This window comes from Cheilinus undulatus, linkage group 12 (genome assembly GCF_018320785.1).
Source record: "Cheilinus undulatus linkage group 12, ASM1832078v1, whole genome shotgun sequence".
Lineage (NCBI taxonomy): Eukaryota > Metazoa > Chordata > Actinopteri > Labriformes > Labridae > Cheilinus > Cheilinus undulatus.
Window position 1 is genome coordinate 38,000,832 of NC_054876.1, and position 13,981 is coordinate 38,014,812.

At 40.2% G+C, this 13,981-nt stretch overlaps 1 protein-coding gene across 1 annotated transcript in view; it reads right to left on the reverse strand.

Moving 5' to 3' along the window:
• The window catches only part of slc12a9 (solute carrier family 12 member 9), a 28,290-nt gene extending 18,361 nt beyond the window's left edge, over positions 1-9,929 (reverse strand). Inside the window, exons 1-6 of the mRNA XM_041801098.1 lie at positions 9,678-9,929; positions 3,077-3,297; positions 2,801-2,935; positions 974-1,111; positions 550-852; positions 311-418 (exon numbers count right to left, since the gene is read on the reverse strand). Coding sequence (XP_041657032.1) covers positions 311-418; positions 550-852; positions 974-1,111; positions 2,801-2,935; positions 3,077-3,281 — 889 coding nt within the window. The 5' untranslated portion in view covers positions 3,282-3,297; positions 9,678-9,929. The remainder of the gene's footprint in view (positions 1-310; positions 419-549; positions 853-973; positions 1,112-2,800; positions 2,936-3,076; positions 3,298-9,677) is intronic.
• Between the last annotated feature and the right edge of the window lie 4,052 nt (positions 9,930-13,981).

Below are 13,981 nucleotides of genomic sequence, written 5' to 3' on the forward strand. Positions count from 1 at the left end.
ATGTTTAAAATAGTGAGTAGCCAGTCTGCAATACACAAAGAAGAATGAGTGCAGGACAATTTGTGAGTGTTGGTTGAAAAGAGACTGTTTATAATCATGTTGGGGCGCTAGTTTTGATAGTGGAGCCAAATAAGTGATTAGCGATAACCTGATTTTACTTTTTACTACTTAATCCTGTCTCAAACCCGGTTTACCGTGAAAAGAGCGAGCTTGAGAAGTAACTCACAAGTGGATTTGTGTGATGAATCGAAATTAATATAATACCAACATTCAAACTCCTGCAGTGATCGATGTAAGACTAAGCTTTTACCAGACATATTGGCTCCAGCCATGATCCCGGTGCAGCTGGTGAAAAAGACGGCAAACACAGTGGCAAAGGACATGACCGTGTTGGTGCTGTAGTCTAAAGAGTAATCAGCTGCAAGAACATAAAAAGAGGAACAAAGACAAGGATTTAAATAGATGCTCTTAAATTTAAACCTGCCATGTTGCCTGTCTTGTAAAATCGTTATCATAACTACAACTCCCTCCCAGTGGTGCGTCACTTACAGTCTAGGTTTTTCCTCAGAGTAGCAGAGCTGAAGCCCGTGAAGCTGGCATTGTACTGGATGGTCCCATTGCCAGGCCCTGGATGGGTTATGATAAAATCAAACGGTTTGACTGCAACAGAACTGATGAAAATGGACAACAAGGACACAGTGACCACCAACAGGATGACGAAGGCAGTCCGTGAGTAGATGTGGGCCCCCACAAGACACACAATCAGACACAGTAGAAGGACTACTGAGGAGTACAGCACATTGTACCAGTAACCATGAGGGAGCAGTCGGTACCCCTCGGCAACATGTGTGTCTGTTACAGAGGAAAACACAAGAAAAGTAGTATTATTATTTTCTTGAATAACTGAAATGCGATAAAGGTAAACATGCTAAAAAAAAAAAAGGAACAAGAGACAGAACGTAAAAAAACCTACCAGGATTTGTCCCAAATACATCAAGTATGGCCTCAACAAGTCCAAGAACATACTCTCCACATGCACACACTTTGGCTAGGAAGAACATCAAACCAATGCTTCCTCCAAATTCTGGGCCCAGGGATCGGCTGATCATGTCTGGATTAGTTTAGTCAAGGTAGATGTTTCAAGTGAAATTTATGTAACTGTAGGTAGAGTTGTTCCATATACTTTGTATCGTATCGTTCATATCGTATCGTACAAACCACCCAGTGGCTGAAGTCAAAAGAGCCACATGATCCGAAACAAAGTATAGATGCAAGTCAGTGGAATTCATCTCTTTCCCATGGTTCAGCCTTGAGATCCTGTCCATGACACTCACAAGCAGAAATGGTAACAAGGTGTTGTTTTGGTGGAGGCCAACACCCAGGAGCTTGTTTGACTTCGTGCTCAGGATGCTCTCCCTTCAGTTATACAGGGAACACATGCATGGCCCTGAGCACAACAAGCAAGTGCAAAGACTATCCAAATCAAGGATGGAGTGTACATTACTCCACCAACATCCAAGGTGTGACATCTCACCAGAGTCTACCTTACAGCACCCTGGAATAAACGAGCCCTCCTCTTCTGAGTCTTCTGATGGTTTGCCAGAACTCCCATGAAAAGTCTTCCCACAGGACACTGTTGTTTCTACAACCATGGAAGCTACAGCCACTCTTTGCAACCAGGTACTTTTCTGTTGCTTCCGGAGTCCTCCTTCTTCAGTCTGCCATTACCTTTAAACAAGTTCTTAGTTTTCAGGAACCAACAGCTGCTTCTACAATGAAGGTTTGGATCATGGTCCACTCAAATTCCATGTCCCAAACCTCCTCCGTGATGCAAAATAAGTTCTGGGAGTTAAAGACCTGGAACACCCCTTACCTGTTCTAGGGCTGGTTTTAAAGCCAGTGCTTAATCTAGCATGAGTTTTTTGTTTTTATATAGCCAGGGAACTGGCTCTGGGCCAGAAAAAAACAGTTCCAGCATGGCACCAACTCCTTGCTGGTCCAGGGAAAGAACTGGTTTACGTCTGAGCCTTAGTGCTTGTGACAGGGGCTGGACGCTTATGTCTTCAGCTGGGGGTGGGTTTGGAATGTACAAATAACCAGGAAGAGCACCATCAACATGACAGCAAAGCAAAGGTGCAAAACACAAATAGATGCAAAAGCTCCGGCATGTGGATAAGCAAACCAGTTCTGAGACGTTTCTTAGATCCAACCAAGTCTCTACTGGCTCCATTACTAGCCCAGTGCTAGCCCTTGAAGTGGCTTGATGGTAAATGGTCAACAGACAGGGAGCTCAGTCAGATGTTCCACATTTACCCCCACTACATGTGTAGGTTTACCAGACAAGTCCAGCAGCCTCCCACAACTTCTAATCCAATTTACTGCCAAGTGATGACCAGTTTGCTTTACTGCACCTCCATTCATCCAAGTGTCTAAGACATGATACAACAATAATGTTGTCCAGAAGGTCAAAGATGGCAGCAGATGCAAGATAAGTTGAAGAAAATGAGTAGATGGAGGGCATGTTGGTTGCTATGTTGGATAGCTTGTGTGAGATAATATTATAGGCCTCTAAATACTTCCTGGAAATTTGTATCAGTAATTCAATACAGAATAATTTCTAATATCAGATCAGATGTTACACTAGTCATAAAATCAATCTAAAGCAACATTCTTTCTAGCACTCACAGAATTGACCACTTTTAACTAAGAACAATGATAAAGTTGTTTTTGTAACAGCTACAATTGTAGAAAAAATCAACTGTCATTAAGAACAATGTCTTGAATATTTGCGTAAGGATACAGTAGGCGCCACCACCCTGCACAGCCCCATTGGTTGAAATGGCGCAGATGGATAGTATTGTAAGAGATATAATGGTGTAAGCAACAAACACCATTAAAAGTCCCTGTAACATCCCCGCATGACCCACCACAAACCCTGCAGAGAGAGATCACGTCTACATTAGTCACAACTGTACAAATACAATGACTCATTCATAGTCAAACATACAAACACACACTGTCTGCAACCCAAATCAGCTTTTTGAATTAATAATCTTTCCATAAATGTACCACTCACCCATTCTCAGGAACAGAATGATGCTGAACATGGAGAGGATGGTCGGCACCATGACGCCAAAAAATGTGTCCAGTTGGCGGGGGTCTTTGGTGGGTGTTTCAGAGCTAGAAACTGGTGGGGAGTCTGACTTTGCGCCACATGCTGCTGCGGCCACATTCAAACCACAAACCCCTGAGGGGATAAGAGGGGTGCGCTCGTTCGGCATGGTTGCTCTGATTTTCCTGTGATAGATAAATAACATAAAGATGAAATGAAAAATAAGACATCAAACTTATCTCTTGAAATGGCAAAAATTCAAACATGCAACAGTTGATTTCCTGGTATACACGCTACATTTATGAGTGTTTCTTTGTGAGCTTTGTTTGTTTAACCAAAAGCTTTCCATCCTTAAGCCTTCATGGAAAAACGCATTGCTCAATTCAATTCTAAAGCACACTTTATTTCCACCAGGCGTGTTGTGGTGAATACAAGAGAGTCCTAAAGGTTAAAGTTAAGAAATGCATGCACAAAGTACACTTTTAATATGTTTTTTCTTAGTATTTAGTGCTTTGTGTAACATTTCCTCTTACTTCAGAGTCCATTTATTCTCAAGCTGAGGTCAGACTAAAAGTTTTCAGCACAATTATAGCTCCAAAGTCTTTGGGATTCAGGATTTGTTGGTAGGGTTGGGTTTTTTTTTTAAGTTGGCAGCTGAATAAAAGCTCTCTCTGTATCATTAATGATTCAGAAATAAGATGCCAATAGAACTTAAAAGTAAAGGGAACAGGTGTAACTTCTTTATGTAGCATATTTTCATGCAATTGTGCAGGGATCATGTTGCGGTGGCGAGGTACAGAAATGAAGCACTGAATCTGTCTTGTAATTGGTACGGTGGGTATCAAATATGTTGGTACCGGGTTTCAATTCTCATCTCTAGCTGCTGACCCACAAAGATCTGTCATTTTGTCTCATGAATTGTGTTTTAATGAACAACAATCAAAAATATGTCTAAAACATCTCCCCACCTACTCAAAGGGAGTCTACCATGTTTGATTTCTCTCCTGCCTCCTAAGATTGGTCTGAATACATCAGTAATGCTGACCAATAAGAGCACAGAGCAATCTGCATACACAGCAGTCACAAATGTCAACACCAAACAGCAAAGCATAAAAAGAGAGATGAAGTTGCTGCCATGAGATGTTAATGTTGTTAAGTTAATGGTTTACTTGAATACCGTTCTCCTCTTTCACCATGCTTTTCAGAGATATTCAGAAAATGCACACATTTTTAAGGGAGATTTTATTTAGGGGTGCACAATAATACTGGCATGATATCGTTATCTGCAAGACATTAGCTCAAAAGGTTAGTTATGAGCATCAACAAGTAAAGTTTTTCCTGATATATGCACAACCGCTTTATATTAGATGATAATATATCGGCCTACATCAGCTGTAAATATTAGATCAGCCGTAAAGATCTGCCTATACTCACCAGAAATATTGGTCTTAATCAACTGTAAATATTGGCTTAATGACCAATAAATATCAGCCTGTACAAGCTTTAAATATCGGCCTGCATCAGCTGTTAATACCAGCCTATATCAACTGTAAATATTGGCCCATATCAGCTGTAAACGGTGGCCTATTGGAGCTGTTCAGTTTGGTCTATATCCCCTGTAAATATGGGTTTATATCACCTGTAAATATCGGCCTATATCAGCTGTATATATTAGCCTATACTGAACATAAATATTGATTCCTTCGACTGCAAGTATTTGCCTATGATAACATTAAATAACAGTCTACATAAGCTTTAAATATACACCTTAATCAGCTGTAAATATTAGCCTATATCATCTGTTAATATCAGCCTGTATGCGCTGTAAATAATGGCCTATATCAACTGTAAATATTAGCCTATAAAAGCTTTAAATATCGACCAATATCAGCTGTAAACATCAGCATATATCTTCTGTAAATATCAGCATATATCTGCTGTATTCATTTTCCTAAATCAACAGTAAACCTTGGCCTATATTGGCTTTAAATGTTGCAAATTTTGGCCTATATCAGCTGCAAGTATGGGCCTACATCAGCTGTTAATATCAACCTATATCAACTGTAAATATTGGCCCATACTGACTGTAAATATTGGCCTGTATCAGCTGTAAACATTGGTGATATCGACTATATATATATATATATATATATATATATATATTTGCTGATATTTACGGTTGAAATAAGCCTTAATCAGCTGTAATTATTGGCCTTTATCATCAGTTAATATTAGCCTGAATCAACAGTAAATATTGGCCTAAACAGTGCCGTGAAAAAAATATTTGGCCCCTTTCTGATTCCTGATTTTTCTGCATATTTAACACTCTTAAATGTTTCGGATCATCAAACCAGTTTTCATATCTCACAAAGACAACCCAAGTAAATACAAAATGCAGTTTCTAAATGATGATTTTATTTATAAAAGGAAAAAAAATACAAACTTTTCTGGCCCTGTGTGAAAACGTAATTGCCCTCCTTGTTAAATCATGAGTTAACTGTGATTAACCATAGTTCTTGGAAAGCTGAGTTCAATTTCACTGGCCACAACCAGGCCTGATTACCACTAGATTTGTTGAATCAAGAATCCTCTTAAATAGAAGCTGTCAGACAAAGTGAAGTAGGCAACAAGATCTCAAAAAGAAATACATCATGGTTACAAAAAGGTTACAAAGCCATTTTCAAGGCTTTAGAACTCCAGCAAACAAAGTTCAGAGCCATTATCCACAAATGGAGATAACTGGGAACAGTGGTGAACCTTCCCAGGAGTGGTCAGCCAACCAAAATGACTCCAACAGTGCAACAATGACTCATCCAGGAGGCCAAAAAAGAACCCAGAACCACAGCCAAAGAACTGTAGGCCACACTGGCTTCAGTTAAGGTCAGAGTTCATGACTCAACCATAAGAAAGACACTGGGCAAAAATGGCATCCATGGGAGAGTTCCAAGGCCAAAACCACTGCTGACAAAAAAGAACACAAAGGCTCGTCTCGCATTTGCCAAGAAACATCTTTGTGATCCCCAAGACTTTTGGAGAAATATTCTGTGGACTGACGAGACAAAAGCTGAAATTTTTGGAAGGTGTGCGGCCTGTTACATCTGGCGTAAAAATGACAGCATTTGATAAAAAGAACATCATGCCAAAAGTCAAACATGGTGGTGGCAGTGTGATGGTCTGGGGCTGCTTTGCTACTTCAGGACCTGGACCACTTGCTGTGATTGATGGAACAATGAATTCTGCTGTCTACCAGAAAATCCTGAAGGCCAATGTCTTGCCATCAGTTCTTGCCATCAAGCTCAAGTGCTCTTGGGTTATGCAGCAGGAAAACAACCCGAAATATACCAGCAAGTCCACCTCTGAATGGCTAAAAAAAACCCCACCAAAAACAGTGGTCAAAGAAGTGGTCAAGTCAGGGTCTGGACTTAAATCCAATTGAGATGCTGTGGTGTGACCTGCTGGAAAACCCTCCAGTATGGCTGGGTTAAAAAATTCTGCAAATAAGAGTGGGCCAAAATTCCTCCACAGCGATGCCAAAGACTTATCACCAGTTATCACAAATGCTTGATTTTAGTAATTGCTGCCAAGGGTGGCACAACCAGTTATTAGGTTCGGGGGGGGTAATTACCTTTTCACATAGGGATAGGTTTGGATTTTTTTTCCTCTAAATAAATAAAATAATCATTTAGAAACTGCATTTTTTTAATTACTCAGGTTGTCTTTGTGATATATTGAAATTGGTTTAATAATCCGAAAAATTTAACTGTTACAAATATGCAAAAATCAGGAATCAGAAAGGGGGTAAATACTTTTTTTCACGGCACTGTATGCTCACTCCTAAGACAAATCTCAAAGTTTTTTCTATGGCCATCCTGTTGGGTGGTAACCCCTGGAGTCTGTTCCACAGACTTACCATGCTGACCCTCACATGTCCCACCCCAGTCTCCAGAGTCTCCACTGACTGTAAGAACCAGTGATGATTATGGAACCCCAAAAAGAAAGTAATTACATGATTGTGGACATTTTTATTCTTTTATAACCCCATGCTCAAGACATACTTTCTAAAATAGGACAAACAAGGGTTTGATGCAATTTGAATTATAACATGGAGACATGGAAAGATTCAACTATTGTTCACCAACTGTATCAATTTCCATCAGACATATTGAAATGTCACAAACACATGCTTTTTGGCCCTCTGAACCAGTGATTCCCATGCTTTCTCACCCTCTCCGGCCCTTTCTGAAGATCATGTGCACAGTACCACATGTCCTGCGATGCAATGTGAACGCCTCTTGCCTCAGGTAAACAATTGTTTACTGTAAAAAGTTTTGAGGCATTGGAGTAGAACATAATCCAAGCTTCTGGTCAGATAATATGTGCGACCATTTTTCACTTTTTTGGCTCGACACTGGCATGAAATAAAACAAGTTCAGCAGCACTCAGTCCCAGTCATCTGATGCTGTAAGCAGTTTTACCATTAGACTAAGGTAAATAAGTGTCTGAGACCTAGTGCTCCAAGAGGCTTCTACATACAGTCATTGCAGGTGTGTACCACATATGAGACATAGGTGTAAAATTAATTGCAATGATTACGGATTTTATTTTGAATATAAATAATGGGTCAAGAGTGACTAAAACAACAGCAAAATGGATTTAGAGATGATGCTTGTAGTTTACTAGCTTTTCTACCTGCAAAGAGATGCTTCAACAGATTTTGTTCAATTGCATCAGCTAAATGGTGTAGGGAATATATGCTGGTCTTTGCCTGGGACCCCCACATTAACTCAAACCAACCTTGCCTGACGCTACAATGAGGGATAGTTCCTCTGATCTGTTACATTTTTTCCAATCACTTTGCTTCTTTTTGCCTCATGACAGCCAAGCTAAGTCTCAGTAATTTCCCACTAGAAACAGTCTGTGATTGAAGTTTGAGTCTCTTAAAATGAAAGCTTCAGCTCGCACCTCACGCTGGTATTTGCAGTCAGCTGATTCACAGCAGTGTGTCTGTTTTTACACACGGCCTAAACCAAAAAGCCGACATCTCAATGATATGTGCTCAGGCACCTTGTCTGTTTAAGTTCACCTTTACATTGTCTCTTTGAAGGAGGCAGTTTCCATCAGTGAGGCCCTTTGCCAAAGCTGCTTTAGATCCACTACAGAAATCACAAGATCCCCGACTGGCACATTTTACACAACAAAGCATGATCGCACATGACGGACATAAGCCCCTAATAATTGTATGTTTCACACCCAGTAACTCATTTTTTGTCTACAACGGGTGTTAAAATTATTTTGACTGACTCTGATGGATTAATCCTTGGACAGAGCATTGATTTGTGCCTTGATCGATAATTTCCTCAATAAGAAAAGCACGTTTCAAGCAATTATTTTAAAGAATGGCCAACGCCAGCTGTTCAAGACTTGTGACTTTTCTTTGCAGCTTACCATATTCATCTGAAAATATTAAAGGCTTTTGGTCAGAAAGCTCAGTATGTTAAGACTAATTATAAGTGTAAAATTCAACAGATATTTGCACACTTCAGGTGAGCTTACCTTCTCGCTGTTCTGTCCACAGCTGGTTGACTTTAAAATATTTAAACACTTATTTTGAATATACACAGTGTGTGCAATGGCACAACATTCCTAAGTATTATGACATGAACATTTAATGTGAACATTATGATAAACGACTTGTTTGCTGAGTAATATCCAAACATTTTATAGAGATAATTCAAATCCCCCACTTATGACAGAATTTTGTTTACTAATCTCTTTGTATTTTACTTGAATTGCATATGTATTGTGCACTTGCTAGTCTTGGATATATGGAATAAATTGAGGTAGAGCATTGAATGAATTATGTAATTATGTTTTCTGTATGTTTTATATGATTCCCTCTCAGGGACAGGCATTGGAAATTAGCATAAGTTACAAATGCTGTGGTGTAGTACATGGAAATTGTTGTTCAATTCTCTGTGCATCTTTCCCTGCCAAATAAACCAATAAAAAAAATAAAATTAAAATTAATTGTAATTTTACTTTGTAGAAGTCCTTTTAAAGAAATATGTGTATCTAGAAAATACATACATAAAGGTGAGGCTAAATTTAAAAAGTTAATCATCCACAGTAACAGTGTTAGTCCCGGGTTAATGTCCTGAAGGTTTGTGATGCATTTAACAGATGTTCATGATGAAGAAGCAGACTGGCCCTCTCGAGGTCCGCGGACCGTACTTTTTTAACAAGTCGGTTACCAAAATAAATCACCGTTACCGTCGTAGTTACGCAGTATTGGGTGGAGTGACTGCGGCAGTCAAACTTTGCGTTTTTTAGGTCATATTTCTAAATATAATGCGACACATTTTCAGCTACATCCTGGGTAAACGTGTGTTTACGTTTGGAGGCTGTGTCAGGAAGTGCCCGCGCAAGCTGCTCGCGCGGCTCTCATAAAACCGGTTTAAAGTGCTCGAGCCTTGGAGTCATTCAAACAGCAACATCCAGGTTATAAAACGGCACACCCAGAGATGTTTCATATCACCGCAGAAACAATGACAACAGCCAAACTTACCCCGCTGAACCTGTCCCAGACAGTTTCACGCACTTCCTGCTTGTTTGTGCGTGTGCCCAGCTGTCTCTGCGTGTTTTCTCTGCGTGCCTCAGCGCCGAGCCTCCCGGAGAAGATGTCCCGGGTCTGATGCGCGGAGGACGTTGTGCTGTGACCGCAGCAGGCCGGTGGACGGGGCTGAGCTGTGTTTGAAGTTGGATGCTGCTGTGAAAGATGTGCTGCCCAATAATGACACCGCAGCCATGGCACGCCTCGTCCCACTGTTATTTGTTCTAAAGTGTCACGGGAGAGCTCAAACAGCCCATGTGACTGCTGAAAGGGGAGGGCGAAACCTCTCAAATATGAGCAAAGGTACTATTTGTCAAAATTAAACCCCGCCTCTTTACTGTAAGACAATCAAACTTCACTGACGCAGGATAACTTTGCACTTAGACATAATAGTGCATATTATCAGTTGTATGCACTGCGACCCCACTCGTCAAAACATAGTCACACATCCAGTGTGTAAACATCTGAAGCTAATGTAAAGTTGTACTGTAGTCTGGGATGTGATAATAGAAATACTCGCCAGGGGTCACTATTGTGATGTATTCAACAATGTGGAAGGCCTAATTTACAGTAAAATGAATCCTGCAGGCAGTTTGACTTGTTTAATGGCATGTCTTTTATATTGGCGTTGCACGAAGAAACGCTCTGAATACATTCACGAATTCACGTGTAGGCTGTCATTGCTGTATTATACTCTCTGGATAGTGATATCTAACAGTTGCATTTCCTTCCCATGCACATCTTTCTAATTGTACTCACATTCATCTACACTATAGGGACAAAAATATTTGGACGTCCAACCATCACACTAACAGGGACTGTAATATTTAAATACATACATACATTTTAATATGGAGTTGGCTCCCTTTGCAGCTATAACAGCCTCCACTTTTCGTGGAAGGCTGTACACAAGATTTTGGAGTGTTTCTGTTTGAATTTATGCCCATTCATTCTGTTGAGCATTTATGAGGTCAGGCACTGATGTTAGACGAGAAGGCTTGGCTTGGCATTCTCCGTTCCAGTTCATCCCAAAGGTGCTCGATGAGGTTGAGGTCAGGGTCCCAGACTGACCTATGTGACTGCCAAGCAGAGAAGGATTCGCCACTCCCCATGTTTCCACTGCTCCAATGCTTGGCGTTGGATTTGGTGACGTGAGGCTTGCATGCTGCTCAGTCGTGGAAATCCATTTCATGAAGTTCCAGCCAAACAGTTTTTGTGCTTCGTTAACGCCATTGGAAGTTTAGAACTCTTCAGCTGTGGAATCAGCAGAGTGTTGGCGACATTCATGCATCATGTGCTTCAGCAGTTGTTGACCTCACTCTGTGATTTTAAATGGCCTTCTGCTTCATGGTGGAGTTTCTGTTGTTCTTTAACGCTTCCACTTTCTAACAATATCACTTACAGTTGACAGCAGGATATTCAGCATGGATGCTAATATCCCAAACCGCCCTATTGCAAAGGTGGCATCCATCACAGTACCACGCTTTAAGTCCAATTTAAATTACAAATGTTTGCAAATGGAGACTACAAGATCAGGTGTTTGATATTATACACCTGGTAATAGGTCTGAAGGTCAGAAGAGTCACTGTTTTGTGTTTAATTCATTGGTTCTTTGATTAAGGCTTCTTATAACCCTTAAACTGCATGATTTTTTAAAATATTTTAAGCTTTTAAATCATATACCCCGTCTTTCCCATTTATTCCCATCCATTTTGAAGGGAATTGTTTAATGAAAAATCCCATCCTGCTTTTTCTTTTAAGCATTTAATGTATAACTGATTAAAAACCTTTGCCTTGAAAAAAAATTAAAAACGTGTCGCATAATCACCCTCCTACCCTCTGCAGCAGCTTAACCTCCTACATCCCAGCATTCTCATGTGGGGAAATTAAATTTTCCTTGCACAATTATTCTGAATTTTGCTGTTAGCCCTATTGGTGGACACTTTGTCTGCCTTCTTGTGGTCGCAAAAGCACATTGTCAGTGGACCTTCAGTTTGGCTGCCATCCTAACCAAAATGTTCTACAGCCAGTCTCAACACAAAATTGGTCAAGGTACAAATTTGATGATTGAAACTTGGTCATTAATACTTGGTAGTATTCATAGTTACCTCTTCCAAGGAGGTTATGTGATCGGCAGGGTTTGTTAGTTAGTTTGTTTGTTAGTTTGTCAGCAACATAACTCAAAAAGTCATGGACGGATTTTCATGAAATTTTCAGGAAATGTCAGAAATGGCATAAGGAAGAACTGATTAGATTTTGGGAGTGATCTGGATCACCGTCTGGATCCAGGAATTTTTGGAAGGATTCTTTACTATTCGGAGATAGTGCTAATGGCGGAGGCCTGCACTCTCCAAGTGCTTTTCTAGTTTTATATGAGATGCAAATTGAACAAACACTGTCAACAGTAACAAGCTCCACACTATTCAACAGCAAGTACTTGTATGTGGACATTGGGACTTTGTTATTATTTAATGCTCAGCATAGCTTGGGTAGGTTTTGGAAAGAAACCAACAGTTTACAAGTGAAAGTGAGTTAAAATGCTTGTTGCATGTGTTACAAATAAGTCTATATTGATTTTATTAGTATAAGGATACATTTCAAGGCATATTTCTCTGTCAAGAGTGGAAAGATTGCTGAATGCATAGAATGAGAAAAATCTGAGGTATCTCATTCAGGAGATACTTCATGTTGGGTTGTTTGCCATTTTAATTCTAAACAGCCATGTTCAAGAGTGTTCCTGCTGACAAAAATTACATTTAGCAGATTTTATGTATTGTATACATTATATTTTGGTGCTATATGTGTCTCAGCTAGGATTTCACATCTGGACACTGCAGTTTTACTCCATTCTTCTTTGCAAAACTGCTCAAGCTCTGTAAGGTTGTCAGGTGCACAGGGATCAGGTGACAGCCCTTTCAAGTCCAGCCACAAATTCTCTGCTGGATTGAGGTGTGGGCTTTGACTCGGCCACACCAGAACATTAACCTTGTTATCTTAAAACCATCTATGTGTTGCTTTCGCTGTATGCTTTGGCTTATTGTCTCCTAGAAAATAAATATTCTCCCAAGCTGTAGTTCTTGCGTGGTAACTCAGTTCATGAGGAGGATGATGGATTTATCAGGGGATGTTATGTGCCTTGGAAAATTTTGTGTATCTATCCCCTGACATTTACTTTTGAATATCTATATCTCTGAGATGCTTGGGGTGTTATTTTGACTTCATGGTGTAATGGTAGCCAGGAATACTGATTAACCAGTGACTGGACCTTCACAGGTATCTTTATACTACAATCACTTGAGACACATTCGCTGCACTCAATTATCCCCATTTCACTAATTGTGAGACTAGTAGCACAGGCTTGCTTTATATTGTGACACATTTAGGGGAAAAATCTTAGGAACCTGTGACTATACAAAGCAAGCTTTCAATATGCAGGCTTTAAAAAAATAAGCAATGAATACTTTTTTCTTTCAAGATATTTCCAAATCCATTTTTGCACCAATTTGGTTGAATAGTCTATTTTGTGCTAGATGATGGTGTTCTTGCTGTGTTTTACTGTAAGATAGACCCACTGTCCTCATATGAGGACATCATAAAAATACTACTTGTTGAGATAGTGTTTAGTTATAGGTATGTTAAAATCTATCAGAGATGCATTACAAACTAGAAGGGCACTCATAGAGCGCAGACCTCCACTATTAGCCCTATCTCCTAATAGCACAGAATCCTTTACAAAAATTTTGGATCCATCCCCACATGCCCCCCACCACAGCATTTGCCAATTACACCCTCCCCGATGGGGGTGGAAACATGGTGAAGCAGAACATTAGCTTCATTATGTGTGAACTGTCACGGCATAAGCATTGCCTGCTGATGCCAACAGATGCACTGACAGTCTCAACCATGGTCTCACCGGACAACTGGAAGTCATGGCAGAGGGTGAATATTCCTCTATTCCTCCCAACATTGTGAGTATTCTCGCTATAATTCGCTGTCTTTCTCTCTGTTATGCTCCGACTTGTCTCCTCAACTGGGCGTGCGTCTTTCAAACTCTATAAACTCCAAAACTTTGAATAGAAACACACCCAAAAATGCTGCTGGGATTGAAGTTACTCATGTCCACCATCTCTTGGTGTAAAGTGGTAACAGCGGAGACCTCCACCATTAGCCCTATCTCCCAATAGTAAAGAATCCTTTCAAAAATTCCTGGATCCAGTGATCTGGATCACTCCCAAAATCTAATCAGTTCTTCCTTATGC